General features: G+C 42.9%; 1 protein-coding gene across 2 annotated transcripts in view; it reads right to left on the minus strand.

Annotated features, from left to right (window-relative positions):
* LOC100654440 (zinc finger protein 18-like) overlaps nucleotides 1-16,004 on the minus strand; it is a 30,512-nt gene extending 14,508 nt beyond the window's left edge. The window contains exons 1-4 of one of the 2 annotated variants that reach the window (XM_064271797.1): nucleotides 4,306-7,299; nucleotides 3,481-3,967; nucleotides 2,618-2,807; nucleotides 2,106-2,197 (exon numbers count right to left, since the gene is read on the minus strand). In XM_064271797.1, the coding sequence (XP_064127867.1) occupies nucleotides 2,106-2,197; nucleotides 2,618-2,807; nucleotides 3,481-3,870 (672 nt within the window). In that variant the 5' untranslated portion in view covers nucleotides 3,871-3,967; nucleotides 4,306-7,299. Of the gene's footprint in view, nucleotides 1-2,105; nucleotides 2,198-2,617; nucleotides 2,808-3,480; nucleotides 3,968-4,305; nucleotides 7,300-15,958 lie in introns of those variants that run through there. The other variant, XM_023556470.2, reaches the window with a different exon arrangement.

Genomic DNA, 16,004 nt, shown 5'->3' on the forward strand with positions numbered 1-16,004 from the left:
ACCATGGTCTCGGGGATATCTAGGTCAACTGGCATCACACAGTTCATAAAGAAAATGTTCTACATTCTACTTTGGTGAGTAGTGTCCAGGGTCTTAAAAGCTTGTGAGCAGCCATCGACGATATGTTTATTGGTCCCATCCTGTCCAGAGCAAAGGGGAATTAAGAAAACTAAAGACACAGGGAAAGTATTAGTCCAAAGACTAACAGTCCACATGAACCACAGCTTCCACCAGCCTGAGCCCAGAAGAACCAGACGGTGCCCAGCTACCACCAACGACTGCTCTAACAGGGATCACAATAGAGAGTCCTGGACAGAGCAGGAGAAAAATGTAGAACGAATTTCAAATTCACAAAAAAAGATTCAGATTTACTGTTCTGACAGAGACTGGAGGAACCCCACAGACTATGGTCCCCGGATACCCTGCAAACTCAGAAGTGGAGCCACTCCCAAAACCCACTTTTCAGCCCCAAATTAGATAGACCCATGAACCAATAACGTATGTTAGGAACGTGCTTCTTAGTTCAACTAAGTATTCAAGACTGAATGGACAACACCTGCCCCAAAGCAAAGACGAGACGACAGGAAGGGACAGGAAAACTGAACAAATGGCCATGGGGAACCCAGAATGTAAAGGGAAAGTGGGAAGAGTGCTGACACATTGCAGGGATAACAACCAATGTCACAAAACAATCTGTGTATAAATTTTTGAATAATGAACTAATTTGCACTGTATACTTCCACCTAAAGCACAATTAAGAAAAAAAAACTGACCGAGGTGAAAGAACTAGTAGACAAGGCTATTCTCGCAGATATGATAACATGTCCCATACACTCAAGAAGCCGGAAGAGAGACTGAATGTGTTAAGAAGAGACACGGAAGGTACAATAAAGCCCTGATCCAAACTTCAAGAGATGAAAATATAATGTATGAAATGTATTTTTACAATAGATGGGATTATCAGCAGTTTAGACACTGCAAAAGGACAGATTAATGAACTTAAAAGATATAAAACCAGAAACTATCAAACACAGAACAGAGTATCAGCAAGCGGTGGGACAACTTCAAGCTATCTAATACATGTGCACGTTATACATATTCCACATTCATTATTCTTGGAGTCCCCAAAGGAGGAGAGAGAAAAGGGAGACAGGAAAAAAAAAAAAGACAAAACCAGTGAAGAAATGATGGCCCAAAATTTGTTGAAAATGATAACCCCACAGATCCAAACTCAATGAACCCCAAGCAGAAGACACGTGTACATGAAAAAAATGACTTCAAGTCACATCGTAACCAAACTGTTTAAAGCCAGAGAGAAAATGCTAAAAGAAGCAAGGAAAATTAACACATTACATGTAGAAAAAAGTGTACATATGGTATGATTCCATTTTTATATAAAATTCTAGAAAACACAAACTAATCTGTGGAGACAGAAAACACATCAGTAGTTGCCTCAGGAGAGCGAAGGGTGGAGAAGGGCAGGAGAGAGCGAATACAAACATGCAAGAGGAAACATTTAGGGGTGATGGCTATGCTTATCATCTTGATTGTAGTCATGGTTTCCTGAGTATATAGAGAGGCGAAAATTTATCACCTTGTATACTTTCAATATATGCGGTTTATTGTATGCCAATTATACCTCCATAGATTGAAAAGAAGAAAATCACTTGTTCCATGTTAGATGTAACCATTCCAAATTTCAAACTGATTCCTAGGTCAGTGGCCTAGACTAGAAAATCAAATACAGTGTTCCTTAGCACAGCCAAAGAAAATGAAAGAGAAGAGATGACTATTTGTGGTGTAGAGACAAGATTTGCCTCTTCACAGCTCTTTCTACCTTCTGCCAGGGCCCAGATTCCACTACTCAAGATGGCAATTAGAAGAACATTGTACCTAGAGAGAACCTGCGATAAATATTGAAACTCATGTGTCTTTTTTGTATATTATTCTTGTTATTGTAGATAAGAAAAATATCCACTCTTCTTAACATAATATCTACTACTCTGCTCCACTTCTGAGCATGCTTCCCCTTTCTGTCCTCCTGACTATTGGTACGTGCTCAAAGCCTGTTTCAGGACCAATAAAAGCAGGGGAACCCAGCTCACCTGAGACGATGTTTGGAGAAGTGAGGCTCCAAGGTCCTGGTCTCTGACAAGTCTTTCCTCAGGTCGGGTAAGAAGCTGGGAGGCAGCCATCACTGAAGTGAGAAACAGGAGATTTAAGAACCTAGATGTCCTCGTCAGCCACTCCCAAGAGGGTGCTGATAAAAAAAACTTGACAACTTAGAACTGATACCTGTTCCTCCATCCATAATTTTAAGACTTGTTTTACACCACTAACAAAATTCAACTCCCTCCAAGCTTCCAAACAGTCTCACCCAAATTTTCTCCCACCTTCTTGCTCAGATTTAAAGTCCCAATGGTCTAACGCAGGCATAAAGTGGTATAAAACACAGACTTTGAATCTCATAATCAGGGTGACTCATGGAAGTCTATCCTGTTTCCAGCTTACAAGGGAACACCTCAATCTGAGCATAACATTTTGAACTCAAACAACCACAACCCCTAGTTTTCTCCCAGAGGACACCATACCACTATGAATAATAACTGGCCCTCACCTAGCTCTTGCTCAGCGTCAGATTCCTCTTTCACAATGTGGTTTGGTTGCTCAGCAGGCTCTGAGGCTGAATTCTGAAGTCCCAGCTCCTGAAGCACCACGTCATGATGGGACTCAGCCTCCCCCACTTGGCAGCTTGGAGATTCCGTCTTCTCTGAGAAGATTTCCTGTCCTAGAACTTGGATGCTGATCTAGAGACCATATATCACTAGTTACTGAAGGATCCAGAGTCAGGATTTCTGAAAGACATGAAGCTAAGCTTCTATAACAGGTTGTAAGACAGTACTTAGGGACATGGAATAGGGAAGGAGAAGGCCAGCTTTTATTTGTCGTCCAGCAGGAACCAGTTGAGCACAAACCAAAACACCCAAAGAGGCCAAACGCTGAGGCTGAACCAGGACTGGAAAACCTTCAAGACAAGCCACTAATATTGTGGTTTTATTGGACAGTCTCCACCAACTAAAACTCTTATGAATAAACTCAAACATTCTAGTGTAAAGATGGAATGGGATGGGAGATTTTATCTTCAATCCCTAATACTAAAAAGTGTTGAGAGTCACACACAAAAAAAAATCAAACACCAAACCCACTGTCATTGAGTCAGTTCTGACTCATGGAGACTCCATGTGTTACGGAGTAGAACTGCTCCATAGGATAATTCTTATCTGTAATCTTTATGAAAGCAGATCGTTAGACCCTTCTTCCACAGTACCACTGGGTGGGTTTGAACCGCCAGCCTTTACGTCAGTAGTTGAGCACAAACCGTTTGCACCACCCAGGGACCTGCGAATCACACAGCCCTAGAAGCAGGTGAGGGATGGGGACGCCCCAGTGACAGCCCAGATCTCAATACCCTGTGCTTACCCACTGCCACAGTCTCCGGGGGTCTCCCTTCAAGCTCTCTACCAGGGTCACTGCCTCCTCTCCGCTGCCTGGACACTGTTTCCGCACCCACGTCTGGATCTCCCCGGGCAGGATGGTCAGGAACTGCTCCAACATGAGGAGCTCCAGGATCTGCTCCTTGGTGTGAACCTCTGGCTGCAGCCACTGGAAACACAGCTTCCGAAGCTGTTTCAGGGTCTCCTGGGGCCCAGACATCACCTGGTACCGAAACTGCCTAAAAAGCTGCCGGGCAGTTTCAGGGCCGGAGACATCCCCTTGAGGGGCAGCATCTGGTCCAGGGAATGGGGGGTCCTCAGCCTTTGCCAGTGGTGGCAGCAGGACTAGGGGCTTCCCCAGGTCAACCGGCATCATCAGGCTTGGCAAGTTCTTCCACTTTAGGAGAAGTGCTTCTGGGATGGAATGGCTCTCTGGGGAGAAGCAGGTCTTGGCAGAGCCTCTCGCTGGGACACTAGAAAGGGAATCAGATTGAGCACTACTCGGAGGAGAAAGACCCATTTTCAGACAGAGCAAATTCACATGCCCCCTGTTATGGACTGAACTGTGTTCCCCCAAAATATGTCAATTTGGTGAGCCATTCCCAGTGTTATGTGATTGCCCACCATTTTGTCATCTGATGTGATTTGCCTGTGTGTTGTAAATCCTATTGCTATGACGTTGAGGAGATGGGATTAACAGCAGTTATGTTAATGAGGCAGGACTCAATCTACAAGGTTAGATAGTGTCTTAAGCCAATCACTACTGAGACATAAAAGAGAGAAGCAAGGAGAGAGACAAGGGACTTCGTACCAACCAAGAAAGCAGCACCAGGAGCAGAATGTGTCTTTTGGGCCTGGGGTTCCTGCACAGAGGAGCTCCTAGACCAGGGGAAGACTGATGACAAGGATCTTCCTCCAGAGCCGAGAGAGAGAGGAAGCCTAGAGCCAGCACCCTGAATTTAGACTTGGAGCCTATTAGCTAGACTGTGATAGAATAAATTTCTATGTTGAAGGCATTTACTTGTGGTATTTATTATAGCAGCACCAGATGACTGAAACACCCCCACCTCCAGAACCCTTGGAGTCAGTCATGGATCTTTTGAAACTGCTCAACGGATTTAAGAAAAAAAAATTGATATTGAGTGGACTCTAACTCATGGTGACGCCATATGTCAGAGTAGAGCTGTACTCTGCTGCTTATTCAGAGGTAGGTCTCCAGGCCTTTCTTTCAGACACCTAGGTACACTCAAATTTCTAACCTTTCAGTTAACAGCCAAGCACACCAACTGTGTGCACCACCCAGGGGCTCTTCTGTTCCGAAGGAATATAAACTTGCAGCCACAGAGCAAACCACTAATTCCGTATCTAAACTTCCACCATCACCCTGCCCACTTTATAACATTCTCTCTTGGTTTTCACATGTCCAGACCAAGTAGAAGAATGCCAATCACGAAGGATTTTCACTATGGGCTTCCAGGTAAACAGCTCTGCTGCACCTAACACTTCTGTATCTATACCTATCTACAGACTGAAAAGTAAGGCTGGACGAAACCACCAGCGCCCTAGAAATAAAGCCCTACGTTGAAATGATCAGATGCTTCCATAATAATGATAAGCTTGAAGAGAAAAGAGCTCTCCCCTAAAAGGTGCAATGAAATTTCCAAGTGACTTCTTTTGAGTGCCATGTTGAAAACTGGTCTTTTTGGGAAGTTAAGGAAAACCTGTCACACCTGAAATTTTTAACCTTGGGCTCAAAGGGCGTTTACAGCAAATACTGACTACCTAACAACAGTTTTATTGCCTTGTACTAAATGATAACCACTGGCATCAAATCGATTTCTACTCATAGTGACCCTATGGGATAGACTAGAACTGCCTCACAGGGTTTCCAAGGCTTTACTCTTTATAGAAGCAGACTGTCACAGCTTCTTCATCCTAGAACTAAGTAAATGCTATTTTATGGCTAATGCTATCAAAATTTCAAAGAGAAGAGAAATGCTAAATGGCAAAGTTAATATTAAGATATTTTTCAAAGGGGCATATACTATTTCTTGCCCATATTCCTCATCCTGTATTGGATTATCAGTCGATCCTTAAAAGCTATGAGAGAACTGACTCTGATATAAATATCAGAGCATTACTAATAGATAATACTAACTAGTACAATCCAAAATATATATACCTGTTGATGATGTTTTCATGAGAGTCACCTGACTGTCTTAAATCAGAGATTAGGGTAATATCTAGCTTTTAATAGTTGCTTTTTCCTTGAGGTATAAAAAGCAATGTACTTATCCCTCCCACTTCACTCAAACAATTCCATCTAAATCAGAAAATCATTAAGAAACTGAAAAAATAAGAAGGCAAGTTTTTTCAAGCATGAAAAAAAAGAGAGGTAAAAAAGGATTCATCTGCTATTACAACTTTCCCTTATGGACGCCAGTATATTTATTTTTGTTTAAAAGGGAACCCACACATTTCATTCATGCGGCACCCGGTGTGCTAGTGTGGCATACATTAAATCCTCAGCAAATATTAGTTGGGAAATTCAGCTTCTGGTCATAGCAGAGTAACTGGTATCATAGACAAGCCCGCCCACTGTAAACAGAAAGAAAACGATTGAGGAACTGTTTTAAGGCGTTGGACAATCGGCAGGGGAGAATGCAATCCCTGCAAGAATGGATTCATGAAGTGGGCCCCATAGTCATCCTAGCTGTCTGCTTGGGGACAACTTTCCAACCACGGTGCAGAGGCCACTTAGTGTGACCACTTAGTTGAGGAGACAGAGATCAGACTTCAGAGGTGCTGTAGTGGCTGAAAACTGAAGGACAGGGCTCTGGAGAGGAGGGAGCTATGGGGGTGGGGTTTCACCAAGAATGCTTGGCCAAGGGTTGATGAAACTCTCCAAATATTAACAAAGAGCAGTTGCTGCAGGGTTAAGAGCAAAAGAGATACAAAGACTCATCAGTGACCTAATTAATATCCACAGCACCCTGGAAAACCACAATTCCTAAAGCCAAGCCTCAACAAGATGCATGGAGGAGACCCAGCTTAGTGGCAGGTCTCATCAAGTTGAAAGGACTTGAGAAACACGTCACACTTTCCAAAGATTTGTCACGACAAAGCACAAAGCCAAGCCTACACAAGTTGAGGATGATCAGTCAATAAGTGAACTGCCTGCCAGAACAGAAACCAACTCTCTGCAGCGGAATATAACAGAATCCTTAGCCCACAATGTATCACCCACCATACCCAGAATTAATCCAAAACTTTTAGACATGTAAAGAAACAGGAAAATGTGACCCAAGTCAAGTAAGAAAGCAGTCAAGAGAAACCAATGCTGAGATGGTCCAAGGACTTAATGTAAAATACAGTCTCTATGAGGGAAGAGATAGGGACTTGCTGCAAAGAAATGGAAAATATAAAAAGAACCAAGTGCTTGTGGAGAGACTGGAACACTTATACCCTGCTGGTGGGAATGTAAAATGGTACAACCACTTTGGAAATAGATTTGGCGCTTCCTTAAAAAGCTAGAGATAGAACTACCATACAATCCAGCAATCCCACTCCTTAGAATATATCCTAGAGAAATAAAATATATGCACACCCACGTTCATTTCAGCACTGTTTACAACAGCAAAAAGATGGAAGCAACCAAGGTGCCCATCAATGGATGAATTGATAAATAAATTATGGTATATTCATACAATGTTATACTATACATCGATAAGGAACAATGATGAATCCGTGAAACATTTTGTAACATAGAGGAATCTGGAAGGCATTATGCTGAGTGAAATTAGTCAGCTGCAAAAGGACAAAAATTGTATGAGACCACTATTATAAGAACTCAAGAAACAGTTTAAACACAGATGAAAATAGTCTTTGATAGTTATGAGGGTGGGGAGGGAGGGAAGGAGAGGGCTATTCACTAAATAGTAGACGAGAACTATTTTAGGTGAAGGGAAAGACAACACACAATACAGGACAGGTCAACACAACTAGACTAAATCAAAAGCAGTTTCCTGAATAAACCGAACACTCTGAAGGGCAGCGTAGCAGGGGCAGGAGTTTGGGGACCACGGTTTCAGGGGACATCTAGGTCAAATGGCATAATAAAATCTATTAAGAAAACACTCTGCATCCTACTTTGGAGAGTGGTGTCTTGGGTCTTAAACACTAGCAAGTGGCCATCTAAGATGCATCAATTGGTCTCAACCCACCTGGAGCAAAGCAGAATGAAGAGCACCAAAGACACAAGGTAAGCATGAGCCCAAGAGACAGAAAGGGCCACATAAATCAGAGACTACATCAGCCTGAGACCAGAAGAACTAGATGGTGCCGGGCTACAACCGATGACTGCCCTGACAGGGAACACAACAGAGAACCCCTGAGGGAGCAGAAGAGCAGTGGGATGCAAACCTCACATTCTCGTAAAAAGACCAGACTTAATGGTCCAACTGAAACTAGAAAGACCCTGGAGGTCATGGTCCCCAGACCTTCTGTTAGCCCAAGACCAGAACCATTCCCAAAGCCAACTCTTCAGACAGAGATTGGACTGGACTATAAGATAAAAATGACACTGGCAAGGAGTGAGCTTCTTGGATCAAGTAGACACATGAGACTATGTGGGCAGCTCCTGTCTGGAGGGGAGATTAAGAAGGCAGAGGGGGACAGAAGCTGGCTGAATGGACAAGGGAATACAGTGTGGAGAGAAGGAGTGTGCTGTCTCATTAGGGGGAGTGCAACTAGTAGTATATAGCAAGGTGTATATAAATTTCTGCATGAGAGACTGACTTGATTTATAAACTTTCAATTAAAGGATAATACAAAAAAAGAACCAAGTACAAATTCTAGGGAAAAAAACCCATCAACACAGAATTCTACAACCAGCAACAAGTATGCTTTCAAAACAAGAATTAAAATAAAGACATTTTAAAATAAACAAGCTAGTAGAATTTGTCTGTCACCAGCAGACTTGCACTACAAGAAATGCTAAAGGGTGCTCTTCAAGTTGAAGGGAAACTCAGATCTACAGAAAGGAATAAAGAGAAACAGAAATGATAAATAAATGAATCAATATAAAGTTCTGTGCTTTCTCTTCTTCTCATAAGTTCCTTAATAGGCATTTGACTGTTTACAGCAAAAATAATGACAGTATAACACTATAACTGCAGTGCAATGGTTTGCTTTTGTGTGGCCATTCTTGCCATGGCTTGTAACTCCCACCCAAGTGATTGGGTGGGTTTGTGCAAATAGGGTAATTGTAGCCCACCAAAGGGACTGGTCAGTTTTGCCACCCTGCTGGGCTTGAAATAAGCCATTCCAGAGGAAGGAAGGAGAGGATTCCACCACCGCCAAGGAAGGAATGCCAAAAGCAGATCATGTCTGTCATGGATTGAACTGTTTCCCAAAAATACGTGTACCAACTTGGCTAGACCATGATTCCCAGTACTGTGATTCTCCTTCATTTTGTCATCTGATGTGATTTTCCTATGTGTTGAAAATCCTACCTCTATAATGTTGATGAGACGGGATTAGAGGCAGTTATGTTAATGAGGCTGGACTCAATCTACAAGATCGGATTGTCTTGAGCCAATCTCCTTTGAGATGTAAAAGAAGTGAGTAGAGAGACATGGGGACCCCATATCACCAAGAAACAGGCATCAGGAGCAGTGCACGTCCTTTGGACCTGGGGTTCCTGCACAGAGAAGCTCTTAGTCCAGGGAAAGATTAATGATAAGGACCTTCCTCCAGAGCCGACAGAGAGAAAAAGCCTTCCCCTGGAGCTGACACCCTGAATTTGGACTTCTAGCCTACTAATCTGTGAGAGAATAAACTTCTATTTGATTAGGCAGTCCACTTGTGGTATTTCTGTGATAGCAGCACTAAATAACTAAGATAGTATCCTTTGGACCTAGGATCCCTGCACTGAGAAGCTCCTGGAACCAGGAGAGAGAGAGAGAGAGAACACTGAGCAGGGCAAGAAGTGGTGGCAGAGAAACAGTGGCAGAAGAGACCAGCAGGAGACACAAGCTGGAGAGACGAGCTGCAGACAGTGTGGTGGGCTTCCTGGCCCACTGAGTGAGAAAGCTGAGTGACTCTGGGCAAGAGGTTTGCTGGCAGAGTGGGATGCCTTCAGGGACTTACTGGCTGAGCTAAAAGAGCTTTGTAACACTTGCCTGAGTAGGGCAGAGGCAGAGGGCCAGAGAGGCATGCCTGGCCTGAAAGCACAGCTGAAAAGAGGCTGTCCTGATGGAAGAACTGTATCCTGAGCATTCCTCAGCCTGAACTGTAACCTGTTACCACCCTAATAAACCCCATAATTGTGAGTATTATCTGTAAGATCTGTGCCATTGCAATGATTTATCAAACCCAGCAAAGAAGTAGAGATTGCCATGGGAGGGACAGTTGGTGTCAGATTGGTAAAGAAGGTGGAGAGAGGAGGCATGTCTGACCGCCTCCTCATGGGAATCAGCCTTAGGCTATTAATCTTGATTCTGCTTCCTCCTTGTAAAGTTAGAGGAGGTCAGATACCACTGCCACGCCACTTTTACGATAAGATACATAGAAAATATAAAAATACCACAAAGGGGGAGGGAATGAGCGGATTTAATCTGTTGTTATTACATTCGTGAAGTTCAAAGCGAGAAATAGAAGTATGAAGTGGGAAGTGGCAAGCGGGAGGAGGGAAATGTCAGGTGAGAAATGGGAAGTGTTAAAGTATGAAGTGAGAGGTGGGAAATGAGAAATGTGAATTGTGAAGTACAAAGTGGGGCAGTATTAAAGGAGACTTTGATAAGTTAACGATGCATACTGTTAGCTCTAAAAATATTATTCATAGAGGTCAACTAAAAAGCCAATAAAGGAATACTAAAAAACTCAATAATCCAAAAAACAACACAAAAGGGGCTAGAAGAAACAATAAGATCAAAGTCAAGGCAAAAAAGGTAGACTAAAATCCAACATATCAATAATTACATTATCTGTAAATGGACTGAACACTCCAATTACGAGGCAGAGATTGTCAGATTTTAAAAAACGAGACCAAGCGAGACATAGAAAGGTTGAAGATAAAAGGATGGAAAAAAATACTCTGCGCAGAAGGCAAGTGTAAGAAACCTGGCATGGTTACGTTAGTATCTAACAAAGTAGACTTAAAGACAAAGAGAGAAATAAAGAGGGACTTTTCATTACAAGAAGCAGGTCAATTAATTGAGACTATATAACAAACCAATGCAATACACCACATCAACAGAACAAAGGAAAAAAAACATAAGATCAACTCTATGGATGCAGAAAAATCATTTGATAAAATCCAATACCCTTTCTTAAAGAAAACCCTAAAGAGGATTGGGAGAGAAGGGAAATTCCTCAATATGATTCAGGGCATATATGAAAAGCCAACAGCCAACATTATACTTTATGAAGAAAGACTGAATGCTTTCCCCTTGAAATTGGGAACAAGGGTGCCTGCTCACATCACTTCTATTCGATATTGTATTAGAAGTCCTAGCCACAACAATAAGGCAAGAAAAAGAAATAAAAGGTATCCAGATTGGAAAAGAAGTAAAATTATCTCTATTCACAGATGATATAAACTTACACATAAAAATTCCCAAAGAGTCCACAAGAAACTTTCTACAGCTAATAATTTAAAAAAGTTGCAGGGTACAAGGTCAACAAACAAAAATCATTTGGGTTTCTATACAGCACCAACGCAAGATCTGAAAGGGAAATCGGGGAAACCACTCCATTTACAATAACACCTAAGAGAATACCTGGGGAAATCTAACTAGGGAGTGAAGGACTCGTACACTGAAAATTATATAACATTGCTCAAAGACACTAAAGAAAAATTAAGTAAATGGGAAAATGTTCTACGTTCATGGACTGGAAGACAATATTGTTAAGATGTCAGTACTACCCAAAGTGATTTATAGATTCAACAAAGTCTCGATCAAAATTGCAACAGCCTCCTTTATAGAAACAGGAAAACCGATCCTCAACTTTACACGGACTAGCAAAAGGCCCCGAATAGTTAAAGCAATGCTGAAAAAGAAAAACAAAGTAGGAGGACTCACACTTCCTGATTTTAAAGCATACTATACAGCTACAGTAATAAAAACAGCCTGGTACTGATAAAGTAGACACACAGACCAACAGAATAGAACTGAGATTCCAGAAGGAAACCCACACATCTATGGTCAACTGATTCTTGACAATGAAGCTATAATTGGATAGGGAAAGGCCAGTCTCTTCAAGAAATGGTGCTGGGAAAATTGGATTTTCCATATGCAGAAACTGAAACATAAACAAAAACAAATTCAAAATGGATTAAGGACCGAAATGTGCAAACTAAAACCATAAAATTCTTAGAAGAACAAGCATGGGCAATGTTGTGAGGCCTAGCCTTCAACAATGGGTTATCTATATAATAGCAAAAGCACAAACAGCAAAAGACAAAATAAATAAATGGGACCTCATAAAAATTACCCGTTGCCATAGAGTCGATCGCAATTCATAGCAACCCTATAGGACAGAGTAGAACTACCCCAAAGAGTTTCCAGAGCCCTGATGGCACGGTGATTAAGAGCTCGGCCGCTAACCAAATGGTCGGCAGTTTGAATCCACCAGCCACTCCTTAGAAATTTCATAGGGCAGTTCTGTTCTGTCCTGTAGGGTCATTATGACTCAGAACTGACTTGACAGCACCCAACAACAACAATGTAAAAATTAAACCTTCAAAAAACTCTACCAAAAAAGTGAAATGACAAGCTACCAACCAGAAGGATATCTTCGGAAACCATGTATCAGACAAGAATCTAGTAACCAAAATATATATAAATCTTCCACAACTTACCAACAAAAAGACAACCCAATCATAAGATGGGCTAAGGTCTTGAATAGACATTTCACCAAAGAGGGCACTGAAATGGCCACCAAACACATGAAAAGATGTTCAGCATCATTAGCCATCAAAGAGACAGAAATGAAAGCCACAATGACATATCATTTAACTCCCACTAGGATGGGTAAGAAAAAAAAAACAGAAAATAACAAATGTTGGCAAGGATGTCAGGAAATGGGAAACCTCCATCCATCCATCATTGGTGGAAGTGCAAATAGTACAGCCCTTGTGGAAAACAGTGTGGCAGTTCCTCAAATAACTAAAAACAGAGCTACCGTTGACCCAGCAAATTCACTCCTGGGTATATACCCAAAAGACTTGAAAGCAGAGACTCAAAAAGAGACTTGTACAACATCAATGTTAATTACAACACTATTCACAATAGCCAAAAGGTGGAAACAACCTGAATGTTCATCAACAGATTAATGGATAAAGAAAATGTGGTATATACATACAATGGAATAGTCCTCAGCCAGTAAGAGAAATGAAACCTTGCTACATGCTACAGTATGGATGGAGTTTGAGGACATTATGCTGAGTGAAATAAGCCAATCACAAAGGGACAAATATTGTAATGACATCACTTATATAAAAGACAGAAAAAGGCAAATGTACAGACATCAAAGTTTATTAATGGTTACCAAGGGCGGTAGGAAGGAAGAAAACGAGGGTTAACAGTGATGGAAAAATCGCATTAAGGATGAGGTTGTACAGCTGATTAATTGCTGTAAGTTGTACACCTATAAAAAGTTGAATTGGCAAAAGATGTGACAGATATATTTCCAACAACGACAAAAAAAGCTGGCTGTTGAGATTGGTTATGTACAACCAAACACCTCATGGGATTTGGTTCCCTGGTTTGGAGGTTTAGGGTCATAGTTTAATTGAACATCCCATTAAATTGGCCTAATAATAGGTTTAGCACTTCTGTTTACCTCCTAGTTCATTGTGTAGTGACTAGGGTCATAAAGGGTTGCAAGCAGCCATTCAAGGCACAATAATTGGTGTCTATTCACCTGGAGCAACAGAGGAAGGAGGAGCGTGGAACATGGGGCTAATTGCCTCCATAAACAACTGCATCCTTTGCCATGAGACAAGTAGAAATGGATGATGCCCAGCTATAGCAGCGAACATTTTGATCAAAGATTCCACAGAAGATTTCTAATCAAATGGGGTAATATGCAGAAAAAAATTTTAAATTCTCATGGAATATAGACTTGATAGAGCCATGGAGGGTAGAAGAACCCCTGAAACTATTGACCAGAGATAATCTTTAAACTTTAATATCCCCTGAAGTCATCTTAAAACCAAACAATAGTTTAGCTTAACTTTATAAAGTTCTGCCTCGAGCACTACACTCTTTTGGGGGCTATGTATATGGGATCAAATTGACAACAGCAATTTGAAAGATCAGATATAGTAACCTTAGGGGGAAGTGAGTTTATGTTAATGAAGGAGGAACAGCTGAGAAAGGAAGAGGAGCACTGTTGGAGAAGTTGAAGAATGTAATCAATGTCAGTAAATTGTACCTGTGGTAGAGGTTGTACTGGGGTATGTTCTGCTGTGTAAACTCTCAATAAAAACAAAATAAAATTTTAAAAAAGAATACTTAACAATCCTAAATGGGAATGCACGTCAAATCAGGTCTAAAGGGACAAATCCTCAATCAGAGTTGAAAATTTTAACACCTATCTCGGTAACTGATAGAACAAGTAGACAAAAAACGAGAAAAAAAAAATCTGGTAAGAAATAGAAAACTATTAACCATTTTGAATTTAGAAATTCACAAATCACTAGACCCAGCAACTGCAGAAAACACATTCAAGGGCATACGAAAACTTCACCAAGATGGACCACATGCATATTTCAAAAGGTTGGCATCTAATACCATATAGTCTCTGACCACAAATTACCGTTCAGTAAGTTATTCCAATATATGGAAACTATTAACACTCAAATAATCCATGGTCAAAACGAAAAATCACAGATTAATAATGAAAATACAAGATATCAAAATTTGTGGGATGCAGCTGAAGCACTGCTTAGAGCGAAATATACAGCTTAAAAAAAAAATCTGTTAAATGAATCAATGAATCCACAAGTATCCTTTACTATCTAGATTTATTTATTGCCTGAGTTTCAACTAACAACAAGATTTCAGACAGTAAGTGATGGATCTGCAAGTATCTAAATTTATTTGGTTCCTGAATTAGGGCAGCAGTTCCGATGGGAGATGTACATATATGCACATATATATGTATGGCATTCAATGAAAATTATCAGTCTTATAAAAATTTAATTCTGATTTTGGTTATTATTATACTCCTGTATAATAGCAGAGGAGCCCTGGTGATGCAGCAGTTAAGAGCTACGGCTGCTAACCAAAAGGTCAGCAGTTGGAAACCACCAGCCGCTCCTTGGAAACCCCACGGTGCGGCCATAGTACTTAACCACTACACCACCAGGGTTTCCACACTTACTGTAGCTATAACAAGTCAGTACAATTTTTTTAAGTGCACATCTACTATGTGTGTGTATATATACGAAACCTGGTAGCATAGTGGTTAAGTGCTACTGCTGCTGACCAAAAGGTCGGCAGTTCGAATCCAGCAGGCACTCCTTGGAAACCCTGTGGGGCTGTTCCACTCTGTGCTATGGGGTCGCTAGGAGTCGGAATGGACTCCAGAATCTATCCGTTGCCGTCGAGTATATACACATATATACTGTATGTCCGTGTGTGTATATATACATACACATACACAGTTGTCTAGTCGATTCCGACTCATTGCGGCCCTACAGGACAGAGCAGAACTGCCCCCCAGGCTTTCCGAGGAGCGGCTGGTGGATTGGATCTTGCTGCCCTTTTGGTCAGCAGCCGAGCTCTTAACCACTGCGCCACCAGGGCCTCTGGTGCTCACGTTATTTCTAATCCTCCCCACCACCCTGCAAGGGAAATACAGAAGTGAACCAGTCAGGAAACTCAGACTCCCTACTGGCGGCCAGATGCAAACCCAGGAAGTCCTAAAGCCTGCGGCCTGACGAGAGCTGCCAACGGGTGGGCGTTCGTGGGGCGCTCTGGGCTCATCGCACACAGCTGGGGGAGCCACCGGAGAGCCACGGGGGAGCCGCCGGCACCTGGCGCCCCCAGGCCAGGGCTGCTCAGGTCCAGCCAGGTGCAGGGCAAGGCCGCCCCCTGCACCCCGCACCGCCGCCAGCAGACGCCAGCAGCACCCGGCGAGAGCGACTCCGGGCGCCGTCCCGGCCGCGCCCTCCTCCCCACGCTCGTCCCCAGCCCGCGCGGAAGGCGCCAGGAGGCAGCCCGCCTTCGTCCCCACGGCGGACACCGAGCCAGGGACGCCCCCGCGGGCCCACGGGCTCCGAACCGCAGACCCCGCGCGGGGCCCCGGCGCCCACTCGCAGCGCCGCCGCCCCCGCTCGCCGAGCTCCCCGCGCGCGCACGAGCCGCTCCCACGGGCCCGGAGACTCGGAGGAGAAGCGGGCGGCGCCAGGCCCGACCCGCGGCGGCCCGCCTGCCCTGCCCGCGGGCGCTCACCTCGGCCCGCGGAGCCGCTCCGGGCGCACTTCCGGGAGACGCGGCG

This window comes from Loxodonta africana, chromosome 18 (genome assembly GCF_030014295.1).
Source record: "Loxodonta africana isolate mLoxAfr1 chromosome 18, mLoxAfr1.hap2, whole genome shotgun sequence".
NCBI classification, from domain to species: domain Eukaryota; kingdom Metazoa; phylum Chordata; class Mammalia; order Proboscidea; family Elephantidae; genus Loxodonta; species Loxodonta africana.